This window comes from Ischnura elegans, chromosome 1, assembly GCF_921293095.1.
Source record: "Ischnura elegans chromosome 1, ioIscEleg1.1, whole genome shotgun sequence".
In the NCBI taxonomy this organism is placed as follows: Eukaryota; Metazoa; Arthropoda; class Insecta; order Odonata; family Coenagrionidae; genus Ischnura; species Ischnura elegans.
In genome coordinates, this window is record NC_060246.1 from 63,489,485 (window position 1) to 63,513,205 (window position 23,721).

Genomic DNA, 23,721 nt, shown 5'->3' on the forward strand with positions numbered 1-23,721 from the left:
ATATACTACTACGAAGAATGGACTTAGATCGTGTGCTTAGCGTTGGGAAGCGGATTCTTTTATTAACAAACAAACTCTTTCTAGTCAAGAGCCGTCCATGATCCATGGCCTCCACTTCCATGCCTCCCATACGTATTTAAAGGTCTACCGACAAAGTACACGCGAGTGGTTTTTTCTGCTGAAATATTAGCGGGCATATTCTCTTTTTTCTATTGAAATGCACTTTCACATTTAGTTGTGATTCCGGTGCGATGCTGGACGGTTCTATTTTTTGGGTTCCTGCTGCGTTTCTTGAAAACCGAATTTTTCGATTTTTTTTCTGTGTTGGTTAGTTTCATATGTCCAACTGAAAAAGAATTCCAATTCTATTTTATTCCAATGTAATAGCATTCCATTTTGACTGCAATGCAATTAATGTTTACTTATTATTTTTTTTGCTTGAGGTCTTTCTGTACTTATGATTGAAAATTTGAATTTACTTCACGTAATTTCGGATTGTATTAGTAAGTTATGCTTTTCTCGTTTACATTTCCCGATTCTAACACCATCTTTTCCATCTTATTTCGTATATATTTTAATAGATTTCTCTCTTTAATTCCACTTAATTTTAGGTTCCGTTTTAAGTTTAGTACAAAAACTTAGGTATAAATATCTCCCAATGGAATTTCATGTTTGCAGGTGCATTATATCGTATTGAAGTTCTCGGGTCGAGATCCATCCTTGGGGATAATTAGCATAAATGACACAGTGCGCCGGGAAAACATTAGAAATTATCTACAAACAGAGACGTAATAACAAGCGGGCCCGCTTAGAGGTAGGAGGTATATGAGGGGTGGGAATAAATACATGGGGCCTGTGTACCTATGAGGGCCGTACTGCAGTAATTCTAGGGGAGCTTAGGGTGTGCGCAATTTCTTTGCCGTAGGGCCAGTTCCGACTTTCGGCTGCCCTGACGAAAAGTTCACATCAACATAATGCTATTATTTACAGAGAATCGTGATAAGTAGCAGGTACTCGTAAATGTGCTACATACAAAACGATGAAAAGAGTTTTTTACCAATATTCTCAAAGAGGTCATTATTATCAGATGACGATAAAAATCTTAAACTCTGGTCGACACAACGACGGGGCCAAGGTTGGATAAAAGTCGCTCTCACATGGGGGACACTAAGAAGAGTTTAGAAGAGATCAAACAGATTAATTTGAAACGCACGTGCAAAAGTCATAACCATATAACACTGAAAAGTAGAAATAACTACCTATGTTAGAAAACCTCTTTTATAATTAAAATTTTTCTCTTTAACAAAGCGTTCGTTCTTCCGCCCAATTTTCATCAGTCACCGCAGGGGACTCCTCTGTCACGGGGTAGGTAGGGGCAAAACGGATTCTCCTTCGGTCCGAAGCTCATCCAGCGCAGCAGCATACTCCAGAGATAAAAGATGCCTTCGGACTCTCTTTTGGGACAGTGGTTTGAGGAGGCGAGAGGGAGTCGGCTCCGCAAGAGGGCGCCCCCCACCCCGCCAAAACCCGACTACGGGCGATAATAGCCCCTCACGACGCGGTACACACACATACCGTATAAATACAAGACAGAGCGGCGCGAAACATTAGCATCGCCTATCGCCTTCCACCGAACTCGGGCGATCACCGGCCTGCGGTGGGGACACATCGCTGGGAGTGACAGTGATCGCCGGAGGACACTCTCCCCTGAGGACATCCCCAAGGACTCGTCGAGAGGAACCACTCCACCAGAGGCGCAACGCTTTCACCGAGTCCCCAGCAATGGCCATCAACCACACTCTAACCCGCACCCTAGGTACGAGGAAATTTCATACCATTTGGTGCGACGATGTAATAAGGTTTCAGGGCTGATGTTCCACTTCGTGGTGTCTCAACTGGGGTTGTTAGCGCCAGTGGCGCAGTGAAAAGGGGGTATTGTGGAATAAACCCTCCCCCCTCCGAGCTCAGAGAAATTTTTAAGTTTAATCCATTTTACTTAATTGGATAGAAAATACTTATAGAATAGTACAAGGATTAATAAAATCCGTAAGCCGTAAAGCCTCAGAAAGCCGTAAAACTCACCATTTTGAACCATTTATCTTAAAATTCCGCATTTATTAATCTGGCTCATACCGCTTATCCTGGTGAGTATTCCATAGCCCCATACATCCCGGTATTAGTTGCACCTAAACCCCCCCTAGCCTTAATTCCTAGCTGCGCCCCTGGTTAGCGCTAATGTGTGCGTTGGCGAGAGCTCCCGAGAAGACCCTAGATTGTGGTCGCAGTCACTTTAATTCATCAACGTCAAATTGATTATTAAGTAGAGAGAGAGGTTTGCGAGAACGAAGAGTATCTGAACTAATAGTCACAAAAGTACTTTCACATTTTGGGAGTTCATTTTCCCGTGCAACAAACACTGCAGCGAAGAGGGCTGAAAAGTTAATGTGAACAGCAACTAATGCCATTTCATCGAATCAGGGTGCTGCGTCAGTCAACCATCAGGGATGGGAAATTTAAGTCTTCAAATCCCTCAAAAACTGAAAAATGTACCCGATTTTTAAAACTAGAAATTTTCCCGCTTTTCGTATTTTGAAAATTTCCATTCTCAATAAAAAAGGAAAAGGGCATTAGCACTCAAATTTCAAAACAAGAGTGAGTTGGAAGTCCGGAGAAAGCAGATAGAGGAAAATAGAATGATTACATATTATTGAATATCTGTAGATATTTAATAAAATGTAATCTAATAACTGGACCACCTTCCTGCAGTTCCAACTTAGGTCGTGATGCGCACTTTTCGCCTGAACAAACAACAGTTTTTTTTTCGGTGCACGTTTCTCTTTTCCACAACAGAAGCGAACGAGGTATAAATATGCCCATAACCTATTTTCGTCCAGCAATGGAACAGGGCGAAATTACAAAGACCTATTTATCTCATTCGATGAGTTGCTGTACGATGGTAGCGGGAAAAAATTAGTTTTTTTCAGAACCGAGTAAGCTAAGAGATCCTCGAATATAAACAATATGATGTATAGATAAAACGCCATGTTTCCAAACTTGATAGTCAATGCAATAATATTGTGAAAAATGACCGACGATCTTAAATTCATGTATTTTGCTTAATAACCAAGACCATTGGTGCCATGACATTTCCAGGATTTGAGGAGAATACAGTTTTATTTACGAAAATTGCGCAAATTTTCGTCCGAAGTCAAAGTTCGACACCCGAAAAAGTGTGAAATCATTTCGGCACCTAACTTCATTTTCGCAATCCTACTACATCTATACTGCAATAATATCACGAACTTAGCACAAAGGAAAAAACCCTTTTTAAACTAACGAAAGATTATTTTGTACCGAGAAAAATTTTGTGCTTTACATTTTGACCTTGATATAAAGAGAGAAGAGTTTAAGGAAAAGAAATCCTTGACCAGCATTAAACGTTCCTGGAAGTGACCACTTAAGCTATCAACATCCCAGCCCATTATATTCTCATACATTCATTCATGAGAAAATTTTCCGAGAAACACCACCTAACATCACCAACGGAATTACAAGATCGTCACAGCACACATATCTACATAGTTTTTCTCAGGCGCTTGGGCTATCAGACACCACTTCTATCTATCTGCTTGCAATTAACAGCTTTATGGTAGTTATTACCATCCAATCATTACCGTAAATACAATAAATAAGATTAAAAATCATTTAAATAGATAAAAGAAGCACTCATAGCGTAGAAAATGAAACGAATTTACGAAACTTCATGTCAATTCGACTCAAGGTTACCTCGACCACAGTTGTTTTAACTATATTTGCACGATGGGCATTGTGGTACTTCTTTATTAATTGCTGAATAATTTTACATACTTATCTTGGCTGGATATGGAAATAAGCTATCTATATTTTCATTAAATAAGGTTATATCGCAGGCCCGCCGAGAGGGGAGGTCTGGGGGAGATCAAAATCCCCGAAACCAGGGACCCAATGATTGCTGGGACCGCATACGAGAATCGCCCGCGTTTCGCCCTTGAGTTCGCACACGCTATCGGCGGCCCTGCTACATCGTGTTGGAAAATCCCATTTGACCAAGTTATGACTAGCTCACAGATGAAACCCGATGGTAAAGCAACCAAACCGATGAAGTATAATATAACTTCAAAAATTTATATTTTTCCAAACGAAGTATCATTACCTTCAGCGGAATTTTGATCCAGGAGACGGCTAAAATCAGCTGGGAACTGCGGAACTAATACCAGTGAAAATAACTTGGACTTGAAGCGGAATTTCAAGTTCTCTGGTTTAAAACCTTTGAGTGCCTTCATCTCGGAAGATATCTCTTGTGGTAATGACAACTGAAGACCAATTTAACCATTCACCCACTTTGCCTGCGTGATCGACATTTGTTAGGTCGAAAAAGGCTATGAGGACAAACATTTTCTAGAGGAGCGGAAATGAGATGCTTCTACTTGGAGGCATAGTCATAAGCCGATGGTGTTCCTCATAGGATGGTACCAAAATTAAATAAAGAAATGTAAAGGATAAAACGTAAATGAAATAGGTAACGAGACTTCCACTGCCCACGTCAATTCTAAAATGATAATTCGGTTTTTCTAATAAACACAGGTAGGTGTTCGTTATTAAAAAAATAATACGCCATTGAAAACTACCCACTACTACGCAGTAGTATAGATCAGGAGTATCATTCATTGCTCCCTTTTGCGTTGTGAGTGTTAAACGGCTGCCTGCTTTCGATAACGATCAATGTATATCGCAACGACATTATTTTTATTTCATTACCGTTCTGGCGATTAGAGGCACGGCGCTAACCCCAAATATAACAAACAAAGGACCTCAACTGGGGAAGAGGGCTAGAATATTGGCTTTACGAATAAGTGATTTTGAACCGAAACAACGAAATTCTGACTAATTAAATGATACCCCAAATAGGGTAGTTTCCTTCATCAAAGAAAACGAAAGGCATTGATTGCGATTCGTTACCCACCATTAGTGTGTTCATAATACACAAATTATTTGGTTTTTGAAATACCAGTTTAGACGAATGGCAAGGGTCAAATTTTATCCTCATTTGAAAAAGGCCAGATTGGCGCCCATGCGATTCCACTCCACGTGACGTCACAGGGACCTAGTTTCTACACGAGAGGATAGGAGTTATACATCGTCTGAGGTTACCAATGCATGCATGAGGCACAGAGCTCAGGGAAACATGTCTTAATAATCACCTACTAAAACTGGCTAAGGTCGGAAAGTTTTCTTCGTTTGATAAGGTATTAATAAACCTTTTTTAAGCCAAGCGCTACCATCCAGCAAGGTACTCAGCTATCCGCTAGCATCCTGCGACGTATCAGCGCTAAGCCTCGCCTCAAGGTCACCTCACCGGGCGGGAAGGGGAACCAGAAATACGACGTACGGAGATATTTCCCGGCATTCATACTTAAGCGTCGCGTTTTCGCGCGCTTGAAAATTTTCACTTTTCATTTAATCGCGAAAAATAGATGTTGTCATTTAAAAATCTAAAAGCGTGAAATACGTACTCCAGGAGTAATAATCTTTCGATTAAAGCAATAAAAAAATAATAGGAAACCACCCTATTATAACTAGAAGATTGCTCGGTCAGACCGTTTTTTGGAAACCACAGCCGAAGCGTTCATTCCATCATAGAATTTACTTTTCTCAAAATAAGATAAATGCGCCGGAAGCTTCTAGGAAGAAATAAGCCATTTTTCGTACTTCTAGCGCTAGAAAGAGACGATAAATGAATAAAATGAGGCAATTAAATATTTTGGAAAACTTTGAAAATAAAACTTCCCATTTCCTATCTTCAACAAAAGGTATAGTAGGAATGGAGTAAACGGCCATAATAATATATACACGCACGTTTTTATTCAATCCATCGGGCTTTTGTATTTTGATTGCACCGAGTTTTAAGTTAAACAGGAAATATTTACTGCATAGAATCAATGTAAACATTTTCTTACCACATTCGTATATCGTTAGCCAATACCTCTTCCCGAAGATCAAGACGAATACTATGGAATCCCGTAGGTCCCTAAATCGTTATATATATCATGTATAATATCATTATTAATTGGATTTGCAGTAATTAAATGGGCGCATTGAACTGAATAAACCGATCCAAAGTTACCAGTGGCGGCTCGTGAGTCAAATGCTAGGGGGGGCGCACTCCACCGGGGGGTCATAAGTTTTTAATATTTCGTGTATTTTATTAAGTTTTACGGCAATCTAGGAATTAAATTTTGTGATGCCATATGTTCCGTTTTTTTCAACAAAAATACCTAGTTTTCCTAATAAAGCTTGATTAATAAATACCAAATGCCATAGACTCTCGGTCATACGGATCGGCTTATTCCGGACTCTCGATTATACTGATCAATGATCTTGAAGAATAAAAATATATTTGCTGCGATATTTTGCAAATACAAACGAAAATACGTAACTTTAGGTTTTATCGCATACATTCTTCGTGCGGATATGCCCTCAATACACTTCTGTTGTTCGTTTTGCAATCATAATACGTTATTTGTCAAATCTATACAACATTTGCAATGATTTAGGTAGCAATGACACTTGTAACACCTGAGGAGGGAGGGGAGTGTCACTGACTTCCACTAGGCAACAAACACTACTAGAATGCGCGCGCTTTCCTATTGCAGATGTAAACTTTGATGGCGGTGTTCGCGATGATTCTTGAATACAGTATGATTTAAAATCAATAATTAAACATTTCTCACACATTTTTAACAAAATCTGAAATACTCACATGCCTTTAGTTATATTGCAGAAGTCCATCCTTCTTTCCTTTTGTCCAGCAAAGTGATCAATTACACGTTCGTTGAAATAACGCGCCGGACAACAATTTCTTTCCGATTGAACACATGGCAAGGGCACTAGTCTATAAATAAACAAGGGACGGCACAAAATAGGCCGACGAAAAATACCACCAAAAAGAACAAGGTGCCTGGACACAGAATTGGGAAAATTTTTCCCTATATTTCCCTAAAAAAAACGAGCACTGTTGATCAATTCAAAATTGTCTTCTTGAATGTACACACAGCACTAAGAAACTTCTTAATCGGCAATTACGCACAGTTAAATCCTCGAAAATGATGTCTGAACTCATTTCACTCCGTTCTTTCCGAGAGTCATGCCGTTACTATAAGGACGACTCAAGGGAGATAGAAGTCGTGGTCCACTAATGCTGATTCAGCTGAGGGACGAATTTAAGGTCAGCAAAGGCATTCAAGCAAACAAAGGACGTCACGAACCATCTCCTTGAGTCTAAGATTCATAAGTGGTAAACACACGAGACGCCAACGGGTCGCATTTGGAATAACCATGACTTCGAAATCATTGCCATGATATAATAATATATAAATTCTAGATCGTAAAAGAAGACGACTCTGAGCCACAGATGGGAGCTGTAAGGATCTCCGCACTGATATGAACTCTTCGAAGCCACTTAAATCAGACCCAAGTGGACATTTTCCGTCAGACAGCTACCGCTCTGCCGCTGATGAATTAGGTGAACATGAACTAATACAACATGGACGGCTAGAAAAATGATGAACCTACACACAAAAGGTGCATTGTACGCGGCACTTCTTGACATTCATTGGATGACTCTATTTAAAGTCACGTTTTACGGTTTAAATCATGTTTAATCATTCACCCTATCACGCACGCACCTATTTCTTAAATTATAAATCAGTGGGGAATGTTAACTGATTTTTCCCTAATACTGCAGGTCTTATGATAAATTTATCTGAAAAATAGGTACCGCATTTCTAATCATCGGGAAGATATTAATACATTGTTAAGGCCTAAATATTAAATATTAGTTTCCCAACGGTTCTTGAAATTCGTAATCATAACAGAACTGTGGCAAATACTCGAGAATAGTTTTCCTTCGTCAATACGGCCTTTAACTGGTTGGATTTTATGTGTTCCGGAATTCAAACACCAAAAAACGCAAGCATAATGGCTTTACTTTATTTAATGGCTTTAATTTATTTACTGTAGCAATACCTACCAGCAATTAAAAATTAAAATCTTATAACTACACCCAGTACATTGACCATTCTGATTCCGTAGGTCCCTTTTCTGTGGCAGCACCAAGAAGACGCCAGATTATACGCCCGCCGGCCTGCGCAGCGATGTCAACTCACTCGTCGCTCTGCGCAATCTCGGACGACGTCCCAAGGCTTCCGTAAGGCAGCATGTTAGACGCGTCATAGCACCAGCAGTCCCCACCACGACTACTCTCCATATAACTGCATGGGGATGGATTGGGACGTTCTGGCCAGCGCCCCACGGCTACAAATACGAACATTTCGCGCTATTTCTTTTCGTTTTTTTCCAACACTTTCGATGTATGGGACTGAAAAACACTTTCATTAATCAATGTATAATTATAAATTAATGGATAATTATTTTTTTTACTTTTTCAAATATTTGGGAGGGGCGGCGTCCGAGAGTCCTTATGGGCAAACCGCCACTGAAAGTTACATTGAAGAAGTATGGCGAGCTACAATAAATTAACAGATTTTGTGGGAAAAGGATCAAAAGTTTATACAAAGCATGAATAACACACTGAACAATACGCAGGTAATGGCTCTGTCGCTTTCTCTGGAGTGTAGAATGGAGTGGAATATTGAATGAATAAGCGATATGAGGCAAATGACTCCACCCAGTATGAAAAAATCTAAAAAAATCTAATTATTTACGAATAATCACATGTACTGAATGGTTTCGGGTGAATACGACGAATTTCGAGTGCACATGGACTAAACCTTCCTTCAAACTTTTCATATTATTTCACGTATCACAACCGTTCGTGTGACACTCATTCCAGCAAATGAATCAGAAGAGCGTGGTCATAAGATTAGCAACTTAAAAACGTTTAGGGCTCGATTAGGACACAACATTTCAAGATGCATCTTTCAGTTTCAGCGACGGTTAAAAAAATTCACTCAAATGCAAACTCAAACAAATTCGCCACTTTATGACGGACATGATTTTAATTGATTCGAAAGAAAGCTTAGTTCTACCATAAATAATTCGTATTTCGGGGTCGTCTCAGCCACATATCCTAACAATTAGGCAACACCATACACGCACCTCACACGTAAGTTCCGCATGCTGATTACGTTTCGTACCCTCGTATTTTAAAGTAATAGGAAATATACTTAAAACAATCTCTTACGTAATAAAGTTCGAGGGATACCTCCAAAATATTATTATAGTATTCTACCGATTAAGGTAGGTTACCATGGAGTACTAAAGCGAAGTGATCTGGGTGCCTCCCTTTCCTTCCAGCACTGCCTTCTTCAATTCACTGTAAGGCCCATTCAATCTGCCCAAAAAATCCTATTCTTTTCCTTCCTCTCCATCATTTCCCTAACATTCTACCCTATAACACCATTTTCAACATCCCCTCTCCGCTAAGTACTCGCTCCCTCCAAACTTTCTATCTCCTATACGTATCTCATCTAAAAGCTGCCTTTCCTCGCCAACTATATCCAGCACTTCGTCGTTCCTTTTCCTCTCCGTTCATTTCACATTCTCCACTCTTTTCCACACCCACATCTCCTCCTCACACATACCTCCAATCTTCTCTCCTCTTCCTTCCTCAGTGTCCACGTTTCCGCACCGTAGAGAGCTACGCTCCAGATCAAACTTTTCACTAACCTTTTCTTTAAAGTCTTACATAACGATCCGCTCAGAAGCTCCCTCCTGTTCATGAACGCCTCCTTTGATATTACAATTCGCTTCCCGATGTCCTTGCTACTGTGTCCGTTTTCCTCTAATGCGCTGCTCAAATAGTTGTATTTCTCTACCTGCTCAAGTCCCCCCCCCCTACTTCTATCTTGAGTCTCACATTCCTCGCTCGCGATGCTTTACAAAACCGAATTACCTTAGTCTTCTTGTGATTTATCCTCATCCCATACTCCTCGCACCGCTCGTCTAAAGCATCCACTGGAGCCTGCAGTCCCCTCGCTGACTGGTTAATCAGCGCCTGATCATCCGTGAACCTTACCGATTAAAAAGTCATTCCTCCCACTTTTGCTCCAGCTTCCAACTTGACCCATGCTTTTCTTACTATCTCCTCAGCGTATACGTTAAAAAGCAGCGGCAATAGAGGACAGCCTTGCCTCAAACCTCGGCCAATGCTTGTCCACCCAGATTCTCCGTCGGCTACACTCACTTGAGCAGTCTGGGCAAAATTCAGATTACGAATCAGTCGTCCATCCCTCCAATCTACACCTATTCTCCAAAGCCAAGTGCTACCTGCCAGCTGGGTTCTGTGCTACCTACGAGCAGCCTGCATCATAGCGGCACTCATAGCCTTGCACCAATTAGGTGGCCTCACACAGTGGAAGCCGGGACCAGAATGATGTCACATGGGCTTTTCCCAGCATTCATACTCAGTCGTCATGCTTTTGCACACATGAAAATATTCACTTTTCATTAAATCTCAAAAAATATATACAGTCATTTAAAAATCTAAAAGCGTGAAATACAAACTCCAGGAGTAATAATCTTTCGAATTAGGCGATTAAAAAAAATATAAAAACCACTCTATTCTTAATCATAACAGCCATGATCTCCCACAAGAGCTACAACCATGATGGCAATATGTACTGCCTACTATCTGCCTCACTCTGTGTTTATGACAACCGAACCACTGCAACAACCTTAGCTTCCATCCAGATATTGAATAGGCCAGGGAAACCAAAGAAAATCAGGCACAAAGAGACTCTGGACATGAATATTAAAAAGTCAAAGAAGGCTTAATGATATAGCTGGCTGATTACCAATTTAGTTTAATAATCAATGAATAGCTCAATTTGTAAATTCCATCATTTTTTGGGTAAGATAAAAATTAAATTAATTTGTATACGAACTACACGACTGCTTTGGTGTAAATCCTTTTTGCACTATTACAATATATTTTTTCATCTAAAAATTAGCAAATATGGCATATATGACTCACTTATCTAGCACATAGTCATGTACAGATGGTAAGCATTTAACTAGAGAAATTATAAGAGTTTGTAGGTGCCAGTATATCCTCTATGATACACAAGTAAATAGAATTAAAGGATTTTCATTTTTATCAGCCATCAGATTACCCTTAATTTCATTTCATTTCTACCTTAACGTTATGCCTTGAGTGAAACATATGATCTACATTTCCAAACTTGTTTAAAATTGTGATAATTACTATTTATTCTAAAATTTATATTTAAGTTTTTGACAAATTATGATATTATATGCTAAAAATTTAAAACAAAGTCACAATTTAGGAAATTTCAATTCTTCTTATTCTTCTTCATTTTTCAACATTAGTCACTTACTTGAATCTTCTTTGAGAAAATGATTATTTCCTCAAATTAATCTGCCCCAAAAGCATCAAAATATTTCAGAAAAATTTTGGGATAATTGGGCAAATATCCTAATTGTAATTTTATCATTTTAAGAAACTAGATATTCCCATAAAACATGCAGAATTTTCGTAAATACTCATCTATCAAGCATTGATCATGAATGTAAATTTTTTGTGGATCCTGCATACATTTCTTACTCCAACAATTAATAGGTTGAATTTAGATTTAAACATTCATGCACAGCGATTACATTATTAAATCAGTATCAATGAATTTTTGAAGTCAGTAATAAAAAAAACTCTCCATACATCAATTTTGCAAGCTTGCCAGAGTATACAATACACACATATAATTCTATTTGAATTCTATGCCTACACGAAATTACCTGACAAGTGACGTTGAATGCCTTGATATTTTAAGGAAAAACTCTTAAAATTTGCTGTGCATGGATGAAAGGCTAAAATTCATAGTAGAATGTCACAAAAAAGCCAGAGAATTCATCATTAGACAAATATAATGATAAAATCCATGACTAATAGCTAAGTTACTTATTCTAGAATCATAAATTATACTGGAGGCGGACATATTTTTAACCCCTTGTATGATAGAGAGCCAGCTCCAGCCCTGATTGTCATGGAAGGGTCTAGGAAGGGATTGTAAGGTTTAGGTGGGTGATAACTGTCCGACTGACTGACTACAGGGTGGTCCCTCTAAAACCATCATAACCAGAAAACTAATCATAAGATATGAAAAGAAAATTTGTCTCACTTATAAGTTTGTAAAAACAGCAAATTAGTCAGAACTATAATCTATTCACTTTATGTTTGCGGGTGAGTTTTAGTGAGAGCCCGGACACTCTTGGAAGGCTTTGCTAATGGGGTGGGGGTTGTACCGAGAGAGATGGGAAGAGAGAACTCAATGTTGCCAAATGTTCATAGCCGGCCTAGTTTATCACTGAAAACGTGTGAGTCATGGGTGGCCACAGGTATTTTGGCCCAGGCACCGAGGCAATATACCTACTCATTTGGAAAATATTGAGGATAATCGTTTCACAGAAGTCCATGACATTGTAAGCTACCAGACTGAATGAGGCACCATTGGTGGAAGGCATACTTAGTCACATACAAGCAGAACGAGTGAAGTTTCCACGCTCCACGAGCAGATTATGCTGTTAACTCAATGGAGGTCTGAGAGCGACTGGCTGAAGTCATACCTGCTGTTTACTGATTGGCAAAGGGATAGTTGAGAAACTTTCCCTTCCCTAATCCCCACTTGCTTTAGTCATACCAGCTCACCCGCAAAGATAAAATGGACAGAGAATAGTAACTGTACAGATGAAATTCCCTGGTGCAACACATGCAAAAGCATTTGAATTCATGCCAGTCAAAGGCTGTTTTATTGCAATGATCTCCTTTATGCAAAATTTTTGCCCCACCTTAACATCATAGATATAATTCCATCCACGAGAGTATTTTATGTAGTTAAGTGTAGTTAAGTAAGTATGCCTTCTCTTCATTATTCAATCCAAACTTCAATCACAACACCAGATTTACTTCATTGATGGATTTGAAATTACAAGTACATAGGTATAATATGAAAAAGGTAGCTAGCTGAATGAGAGGATTTCTACATGAAAAAGCAATTATATTTCCGAAATTTCACCTAAACCTTCTTAGCTACTTTTTACACGGAAAATGTCTGACCATTCTGTCTCAGGAAGGATAATCTTCTCACCCAACTAGAATCCCTTTCCTAGTGATAACTTCCATTATGGGGTTTGACTGTTATGAATTCCCACCAAAAAATGGTTGTAAAAAACAGCGTTGTAAAATCATAGCAGGAATATGAGCTTTCGAAGTGCACCCTAAGTCCAGGACTAATATGTAGGTTCATTTTTTTGATCCAGATTTCATTCCAGGTACATTTTTTTATTTCTAACCATAAATTTTGTTCTCTCTTCCACAGCATGGCTTCCAAAGCGGTATATTTTAGCTTTCATGGGATTTCTGGCACTTTCAAATGCGTATGCCATGCGTGTTTGCTTATCAATTGCAATAGTTGAAATGGTGACCTATAAATCTCAAAGAAACACTACAGCAGGAACTGGAGATAGTGACACATGCCCTTTCTACGATGAACTTGAAAAACCTTTTACAGTAAGTAACTTTGACATAGATTACCATAATGGCCTTTTTATGATACATAAGAGAACTTAATGTAATGATTTCTGAACATTACATCTGTTCATCACAAAGCACATATAAATGGATAACAATCAATGCTTGTAACTAGTTTGCTGGCACACAAGATACTTGAACACATGTGCTGCTTGAAAGCAACCTTTATAAATCACCTTCTTATTCGATAACACGCTTTTCACTAAGGCCATAGTGAGTCGTGGGTCTAGGAGGTTAAACTACACCCCTCTCACTGCCACATGCTTCAGAAATAGGTATGATACCGTCAAAATAAACCTTACCAAAACATATGCCCTTCTCATAATGACCCTTAAATTCCACAAAAATCCTTATTGCCCTTGCTTTCTTCAAATTGCTGTGGAAATTAAGTCAGCCAATTTATTATGAACAGTCACTTAAAAAATTTTTATGACAAAGTTTCTGGCACCACTTCTGCTTCTCAAGAAATTTTATTTTCTCTTACTTTTTTTGTTTTCCTTGGTTGGGTGCTCACCGAAAAGAACTACGTTTGTGGGTCAAGATATTGGCACTCAGAGGGAGATTTTACTTGCACATTGATCATTCAGTTTTGATTTATGTCAGATTTAATGATTATTTCACTGCCCCCACTCCCAGTGAGAAATGGTTGGTGGAATCCACATGGAACCCACGTGGAGATGTAACGTGGATACCACGTGTTTTTGGTCGTGGAATCAACGTGGAACCCACGTGGAAATTTGGTGGAAAAATTAAAACAGCAGTAGGTGCTGTCCTAAAACCATTAAAACCTCAACCACTCTATATCTAAACCTTCTATATATGTGTCTACGATTTTTCATGTGCTCTCATGGCTGCCTTTCCACGAATTATATAAAAATAGAATGTGCGATACATTTTCACATAACTAGCGTGGTTTCAGGATGATAAATGAGGCAATGTCACCAGAGAGTTAAGTTCCACAAATTAGAAATTCTGTTTAACATTTTATGCTAATCACCACAAATCCACTTGAAATCAACGTGGATTCCACGTGGGTCCAACCACTCAATATCCACCACCACCATATATCCACGAGTCAACGTGGATTCCACGTGGGTTCCACGTGGATTCCACCACCCATTTCTCACTGGGCTCCTTGTAATTACAAGAAAAATTGTACAGAGGGATCTTTAAGGTGGCTCTCCATAGAAGTTTTTATTTCACAAGCTAAACAGTGTTTAAAAATAATTTATGAACATCTAAAAGCCACTTCTATACAAATTTTAGATATAAGATGCATTATCACTGCGAGATATTCCAAATCACCAAGGCACAGTGGAAAGTAAAAAACCGCCCTGCCTAACAGTCCCCCAAAGACTAACCTTGTTATATGTGCTTAGTGATGAGCAGACATAATATCTACATATATGTGTTCTTGGAACTAATGCAATCTAAATTATGATACAACCTTAAATTGACCACAGAAATGCCACCATCAATGTTTAACCTAACATAAAGTTGATGAATCCAGGGTATTGAGACATTATCAGCAAACCAAAGACTATCTTCATAAAACGGTCACAACGTGAATGCTACCCTGACATTTCTGAAACACTTCCTTATGCTCAGTCACATGTACAGTAGGGTGGATCGAAAAATCAATTTTTTTCAAATCCATGTGGCCGAATGAAAAAAAGTTGTGGGGCTGATCAAAAATAAGGCCTGAAAAATTTGAGACCTGTAGGTGAACCCCTGACCCTCGCTCAAATGCCATTTAGGGGGGGACAGTAAAATATCGGAAAATTTAATATTTTATGGCCATTCCCTATTGATTTTGCAGAGTTATTGCCCTATTGAGCACACTAGGGTTATGACCTTTTTGTAACCCCATGTTCCTGTTCAAAACTAAAGAAAGATTTCTATTTTCTTTTTAATAAAGGTCACCCCCAACCCAAAAAACTACTTTTACCATAATAACATATTCGGTGAAAAAATCATTGTGTACCAGTTTTTTTATTTAGATTATAAATTAAATTATAATGATACAATTTTATAACACTTATGCATTAGCACACATCTGTTCAATGGTGTAGCGAGGTGGTCCGGGGGGTTCGGACCAACCCCCACCACCAAAATATAAAACAAAATTACTTATCTTCGTAAAAGATTGAAATTGAGGCAGTTGGCAAACAAAATATTGAAAAATCATGAACTTTTAGATTAGTGAAATTGTAACCCCCCCAATCGTAATTCATGGCTACCCTACTGGATCTGCCCAACTGTCGGGGATTAATCTAAAAGTTTTGAGTAGGTCTTTTTTCTGGCAAAAGAATAAATGACAAAAGAGTTAGTATTGTTCGGGAATTCCACCTGACATTTCTTAAATTAGGTATTTTCTGAAACTGCAATTTAGAAAATCTTCCAGTTTCTTAAAAAAAAAACGGAAAACCCGATTTAAATTACATAGAAATTTCATATCATCACGTCATCCTGCTGATTCAGTAATTGATTTTACGATTGTTGAATTTCATTTTTAGCTATTCATAATTATTTACAAGTTCCGGAATAAATGGATATTCAATGTTGGGAGATGTCTCTTTTCCTTCAATTTCACTATCCATTACTAAGTGAAGAACTCGATCAAGAACATGGTGCTGACAGGCAATGGATTGTGGCTTTCCTAGTTTATTTTCAGCAAACTGAATAACTGATGACAACGTCATTCTTTCTTCCAGTTTTCACATTTGCATTGTTAGCAACAATCATCTTTACACATTTCCATAAATTTTTCCATTTGTCTTGATTCTAATTTCCATTATTTTTTTAATCAAAAATTTTTCTAATTGTAGCATTTTCTTCATTTCTTCTTTTACTGTAACGCCTTCTTTTATAGTGGATCTGTAAGTACCCGATTGTGAAGGCATATCCACATTAATCCCATCTTGAAATAGCTGTTTACAAACTGCTGATGCTTTGCTGCTTGATAAATTTAAAATTGTGGTTTTGCTGTACTTCTTACATGTGCTTGTGGTCTCCTCTTCTTCGGACTCTTGAAATTCACTATCAGTCTCTGATACACAAGCTGACATTATTGTTGCAGTTGCTGTTGAGGAAGTATATGCCAAAGGCATTTTTCTTCTTTTGGATGGATGGATAGATTCATTACTGGCTGACTTTTCAGTAGAATAACCTACTTTTCCTTTACTCTCAATTTGTGGATGATATAACTTTCTAACCTCACTGCACAGCCATTCACCATTATCTTTTGTTATGTCAAATACTTCACTCAAAGAAAATTATTTTCCTCGCTTTACACATTCATCATAGGTCTTAGCACATGTTCTAGTTTTGATTGTACTACTTGATTTGATAAAGTTAGGAAATTTAATTTCTTTCGCCACAAACTTGTAACTTCTTTCATAATCTTTTTCACTTGTTCCTTCCTTCCTTTGATAGATGTTCCAAGGGTTAGATAGCAGCCAAAAACTTGGATTTTCAGTGGTATCCTGCTGTTCTTTTCCAGTGACTGTTCTTCTAGTGGAGCAGTTCTTCTTTTTCTATTTGAGTCTTGCTGTTGAGTACGATTATTCTCCCAGATCTTCTTGTTCCCTTCAATAGTAGTTGCACTTACCTTATGAGACATTACGACTTCAAATTGCAGTTGGAGACTTGGATAAATTAATAATAAATTAAGAATAATAAATTATAAGAAGATCACAAAGGTATACAATTATATACTTAAAAATTGGAGAACGTTCTAGAACTTTCTGGGCACTTCTATTGAGTAATGTAAAATTCAATACTGCCATAGAAGACGTCAGAGAGTTACAAATATCCAGACTACTCTATAGAGTTCCATCATACAGATTGAGATCTTTGAAGAACATTCGACAAGACTCTAGAAAGAACTTGTGTAGGGCTGAAATTCTAATTTTTTGTTGGGGTGACCTTTTTAAAAAAATAGAACAAAACTAAGACTTAGGGCGTTATTTTTGGGCAAAAGTTCATCCTTTTGTGGCACAGGAAATCAAATTTTGTACAAAAAGTCATAACCCTAATGCACACATTTTGAGAATTTTGACGTATCTGCCAGTTTTGAGCCACAAAATGCCAAACTTGAGTGCGCATCCACCAAGAAAATATTCCAACACCCACGCAGCGTCGTGGATGGAAGAGCAGCAGGCTGCTCCTGTCCCCTCCCCGCTCTCCTCTCCCCATCCCACGCCCCAAATACAGCAAAATTCATTCTGCTTCTCCCCATGCTGTCTCACTGCCTCATGCTCGCCAGCTATTACAGCTAGCAGTATATTGTCAGGGTGACTGAAAAATCCGTTTCTTAGAATAACCGGATACATATATATAACCGGGATATCCTGCTTTCAGCTCTTCCGACAGAGTTTTAAACCAGATGATGAGCCTCCACAAATTTACAGTACCATCGTGCATGAAATGATCCAGCTTTACTAAAAATCAAATGGGTGCATAAACATTTTGAATGAAAGTTATTATGAGGTGCTTGGATTTCTGGTGGACACGTAGAGCCTCAGCATCCCATTGGCCGTTGTAAGTCATGCAGGAATGGGTCGATTTTCCCAGAGTTTTTTTTGTGCCCAATTTTTGAGTAAATTCCTATAAACACAGCATTGAAAATTTTCCATAAGACAATGCTGATCAGTGCTCAGCGTATTCAAGTAAATATCGGGAGACAATTTTGATGGTAGAGGTTCAATCCCTACAACATCGTGGTCGTGTCATTTGTGAAGCTATGAGCATATAGGTCCTCAAATTTGGGGCCCTATATAGCCCTCTATATTAATATGTCGGCATACTATGTCAACTTAGTGCAATTAACAGACCACTGCAAGGGACGTTGGAAGTGTGCTTGTAGCAGAGGGATGATGCCTCCTTTCTGGGCGGTATTCCCTTAGTACTATCATATCCAATTCCTTTTAAATTTGGTGTTTCTACTTTTACTTTCGCAAAGAAGTCAAGATTCACAGATTTTATAACTTTTGCTAATAATCCAATGGGGGAGGCAAATCCCAAAAACAAGGGACCCCAGTTCTTCAACTAACACCACATGTTCCTCTCCAAACTTGGATTGATAAGTCCTCTTGCCTTTTTTTCATCGGTAAAAGAGTATCATCTTTCATTCCATCAAAATGGAGCCCAATTTGATCGGTCCCACAACTTTTTTCATTCAGCCATATGGATTTGAAAAAAATCGATTTCTCTGATCCACCCTAATGTACAGTCTGACGGTTCAAATAATAATAATGATACATTTCATCAAGGAATTTGATGGGTGGTAAAAAAATAAGCTTCAATTACTTTGTCATAGCTTACATCCATCTAATTCTCTCTATATTTTTTTTAAACTTTGTAACCTAAACTTAAGAGCCAACATTTGCTCTTTCATAACTATTTTAGACTCACTTCATCTGTCTTGGAAATGAAATTTCATCTTGCTACAAGAGGACTAACTTAGCTGAAATGGTACCTTCCAATCATTTATGGTAAACTTACTATATTTTTTGCGAGCCAACTTAACCTAGAGATTGTAAGAGTGATGCAAGGATGTGAACTTTTCATTGTTAAGTTAAGACATAGTCTGTCTTTTCAGTCTATTCAAGTCAATTATCATTGTATGCACAGAGAATTTCTTTTGCACTATTTGCACACCCTTCTATTTATAGGGAGGAACATATGATTGGAGTGAGGAAATTCAAGGAATCGTTCTCGGGGCCTTTTTTTGGGGCTATGCCATCACCCATCTCCCAGGGGGAAGAATTGCAGACATTTATGGGGGGAAATATGTGCTTGCTATTGGCCTATTAATTACAGCATTCTTCACCCTTCTAACACCTGTTGTAGCAGAGAAAGGAGGAGTCACATGGATGATTGTGATAAGATTGGTAGAAGGCCTAGGAGAGGTAAGAAAATAATCATTGGATACTCTCCCCGTATGAAAATGCTGATTTTATAAGGATTGATTACCGTATTTGTATGAATATTGTCCTCCCTTCTTTTCCAAAAATACCTATGGTAAAAGTATATGGGGGACTATATTCAAACCTGTTTTTTGAATTTTTTCCTGTAACTCAAGCCTCAAAATTGGGGGGGGGGGGGGACTTTATTCGGAGAAATACGGTAAATAGATTAGATGCAACATAAGAATTTGGAAATTTTTCAATAATTCCGAACATTTAATGATTGCATGTAATTTCAAGCTGAAAATGATTTATCAAAATAATTTTCAACAGATATCGCTCCATTAACAACTAATGCAATGTAAATCTGTGGCACTACTAGGGTTGTTGTCACCCAGTAAAGCACTCAGAGTAATCTCCTCAAGACTTACCCAACAGATCTAAACCTGAGTCCACTATAGCAAATAAAGGGCAAGGACAGAATCAAAATAAACATTTGTAAATGTAAGTCCGAGAGGCCGGAAAAAATCAACTTTGCAATTTTTTTTTGTTCCACTTATCATTTTTTTCCTAATTGATAAATGCAAAAAATCATACAAAATTTAAACATGATCATGGAAAAAAATAATGCACACATATCCTCAACCTCCCACTTTCCAGCCATCACATTAACATACATGTTTTTGATGGGATGCAATGGAACCAATCCATCACGATGAACCATGCAGCAGCTAATTATATTTTTTATAGCAAACTTACAACCTTGAAAGCCAACCTAAAAAGCCTTGAAAACTTTGTATTGATAAAGATGTGCATAGTGTATAATTAAAAAAAAAATACTTTGCTAACTTGTGTTTCCTTCATAGTCTTTACTAGGGACATGCAAAAGGTGGGGTTATTTTATAGACAAAAGGGGTGATATATTTTTACTAAAGCGATGTTATTTTGCCCTGAAGTCAGTGTTATTTTAATGGCCAAATATATTATGTCGATTGAGAGCCGTGCTTCAGTGGCCCACCCATTGCCCTAAATTTAGGATATTACTGACTGGGGATAATTTAAGCAATAATATACATGGAGTATTGGGTGAATTCACCAACGTATTTTATATACTTTATCCTTCACATATCCATATATTGAGCTTACATAGAGAGAGAAATTACTTTTAAATGTCAGTAATTTCAAATGAAATATTGCTATTTTGACCAAATTGTCTTCTTTTAGATTTGTTCTCTTATCTGCTAACGCAGTGCTATAGCAGGAAGGAAGTCTTTCTGAGTCCACATTTGCAGAGGGGGTCCAAATTGCTTAAAGGCACTTAGATAAAAATGATGTCTATGACAACTTGACCTCCTGCATTGCTTTAATTACATCCACTGAACCCTGGGAATTTCGCCTTTGTGGTACATAATTTCTGTAATTCTCACAACCCCAACATCAACTTCTCTGTCTCCATTGACTCAAGGCCATGAATTTTTTGTCTTTAAGTCAGGGTTCACGTCTGTAATTGGAACTTCCTAGGGATCAAAAACTGAGATCTTTTCAAGTACATATGTACCTATTTTTCTGCTCAGGTCTTCTACCATAAGAGAACTAAGTTTGGTTGATGCCGTTTCACCCATCTGCATAGGCATTGCCTTTACAGCAGCTGCTTTAGAAGTTTTCATGTTTTGGAGATGTAATAAATGGTTTTATCGAAAAAAGCAGTCTTATGAATATTCTCGAGGCTCATTTTTAACTTCCTTAACCCTTTCAAAATGGTGGAGTTCTCTCCTTAGCATGAATGCAGAACTGCACTCCATGAGACTCTTCGGTCCCCTCTGTATGGAGCATTTATGTTGGACATTTGTTTAGAAGGGTCTTGCGGATAATCACACAATATCAACACCAACCTTTTTCGATCCTTCCTAGTGGGGATTTTGCATTATCTCGAACTCTGAGGGTAGTTGGGCTCCCTCCTTTTGCTGTTTTTAACCCTACCAATGCACAGTGGTCCCAATCGCAAATCTAGCGGGACAAAAGTCAGTTTTGCAACTTTTAAAAATAAAGTCGCCGTAGGTTCAGCGATATCCGCAACTAAATGCTTCATCATGATTGGTAACTTTTACAACGTTTATTTAAGTTATAACAATGTTATGCAGCTGCAAAGTCACGCGTTGAGATTGCCTACCCTCCGCCTACACCCCGACGGTAGCTGACTCGCTAGCATTAACACGTACCTGCTAGATAGCAATAACGCAAGGAACGACAATTTCTAACGGGATCTTATAGCCATCGGTATATAGAATTATTTAGAGTGATTTTTCTTCAAATATAATTGGTTTCAAATACTATATTTCAAATGGCAATCTCTCAGTCTTTATAACATCGTTTTTTATCGACTTCAATTGTTTAAATTGACTTATAAAAAATATATGTCGAGGTAGGATTGCGAAACCTACAAAGACATGTGGAAACGTCCTTATATTTATAGATATTTTCATCACATTTTGCGCCTACTTGCGCTTTTTGACAATAATGCCCTTTTTGTTCCATGAAGTTAACAAACGAGAGCCGCTGAGACGCGGACCTGGGGGCATTTCCTCGGACGACGCCTGGAATATCGGGATAAATTTCGCTATAGAAGACAAAATTTTAATTTTAACTATTGTAGTTTTGTACGGCATAAATTTTTATTGATATTTATGGTATAGTTATTACATGGCTTACAGTTTTTTACATTTTTATATCGATAGGGAAAATCATGTCACATTCTGAGCGATTCAAGGTACCGGCGGTAATTGGAATTGTTATAATTGCTGAGGAAGAAAAGGCTATAGATGATTTATTAAATGAGTAGTACATTTGAAAGTTGTAATGAAGATACCCCAAAGGACGTCAGGAAAATTGTGATGCTATTTAAAAGTAATTTTGATAAAAAGTGGAAACAGTGCTCCAGAAAATAAGACAGATTTTGTTAGATGTGTGTAGTCTCTTTTGAAGGATATATCGAAAGTAGAACCTGTTTTGCAAGCCAGATTTCATTGCCAAGCTCTGGGAAAAAAGATGCGGCTGCAATTATAAAAGACATAACTGAAAACATACCAAAGAGAGCTACCAACTATAAGAAGGCTTAATTGTCTTCAACTTTGATTCCAATAATATATTCAGAATTAAAAGCTTTGTCCTTTTACATGGAAAGAACCTACTAAGCAAAAGTGCGTAAACATCAGAAGAGAGGCCAGAGACGGTGCGATATTTATCCTTCATACAAGATTAATTTGAACTCAAAGTTGTCTTGCTATCCCCCATCACAAGAACTGACCATTACTGATACTTCGGCCGAGGTCAAATTACTGGCCCTAGTGAATAACACTATTTTGGCTCAGAAAGATGTTGTCGCCGCTTTCCTTCGGTCTGGTAATGAATTCAAACTAACGATGATATTTAAGTGGGGTTAAGATGGGAGTCATGGGCACAAGCAATATAAGCAAAGGTTTGTAATTCGGAAGGAATCAGGTCCAGTGGACGATTCCTATATGTTTTCCATTTCTATGTTGCCTCTTCAGCTAAAATCAAATGATAAAAACAACATCTTATGGCAGAATACCAGGCCACCTTCGATCAGGCATTGTAGACCCATTAAATTATTTCTGGAAGATGAAAGTTAGGAGATAACTGTGAAAGAAGTGCAAAAGATAGAGGCGCAGATCTCTCCACTGATGCTCTTGGTCATCGAAATAAACCGGAAGAAATTGTACATAGTATCAGAATTTTGATGTTAAAAGAATCCCGACATTTCATCAGGCATTACTGGAGTAGAGGTGGAATTATTTCAATGACTTGGAGCAATTCTTAGCGCACTTTCCTGTGGTTTTCCATAACTACAAGTGAATTTGAGACGTATGCTCAAAAAAACAGAAAAAATATACATGCGTCATACTCATGGTATTATATGCCTTTCACGCTACATGAAATCTAATTCATGAGACAAAAGTGATTGATTGCCCCCATTGAATTGCATTGCATCAGTTCCCATCGGAATGCTTTCCGAAGAGGCCCAAGAAACAAGCATATTAGGAAATTAAAAGAAAATCACGCGCTAAAATACTCAAGAAAGGACACAATGAGAGATATTTTTAACCTACTATTAGTCACATCTGATCCTTATGTTTCCAGTATTAGTTCGTTGCACCCAAGGAATTGTTGTTTCCTCTCGATGGATGTCAG

General features: G+C 38.1%; 1 protein-coding gene across 4 annotated transcripts in view; it reads left to right on the top strand.

Annotated features, from left to right (window-relative positions):
* The window catches only part of LOC124161938 (putative inorganic phosphate cotransporter), an 84,885-nt gene that overhangs the window by 26,226 nt on the left and 34,938 nt on the right, over positions 1-23,721 (top strand). For 3 of the 4 annotated variants that reach the window (XR_006865451.1, XM_046538207.1, XM_046538224.1), the window contains exons 1-3: positions 1,599-1,816; positions 13,392-13,582; positions 19,279-19,515. Coding sequence is in view for 3 of the 4 variants with exons in the window: in XM_046538207.1 (XP_046394163.1) it covers positions 1,783-1,816; positions 13,392-13,582; positions 19,279-19,515 (462 nt within the window). In the remaining variant the exon portion in view is untranslated. Of the gene's footprint in view, positions 1-1,598; positions 1,817-13,391; positions 13,583-19,278; positions 19,516-23,721 lie in introns of those variants that run through there. The other variant, XM_046538215.1, reaches the window with a different exon arrangement.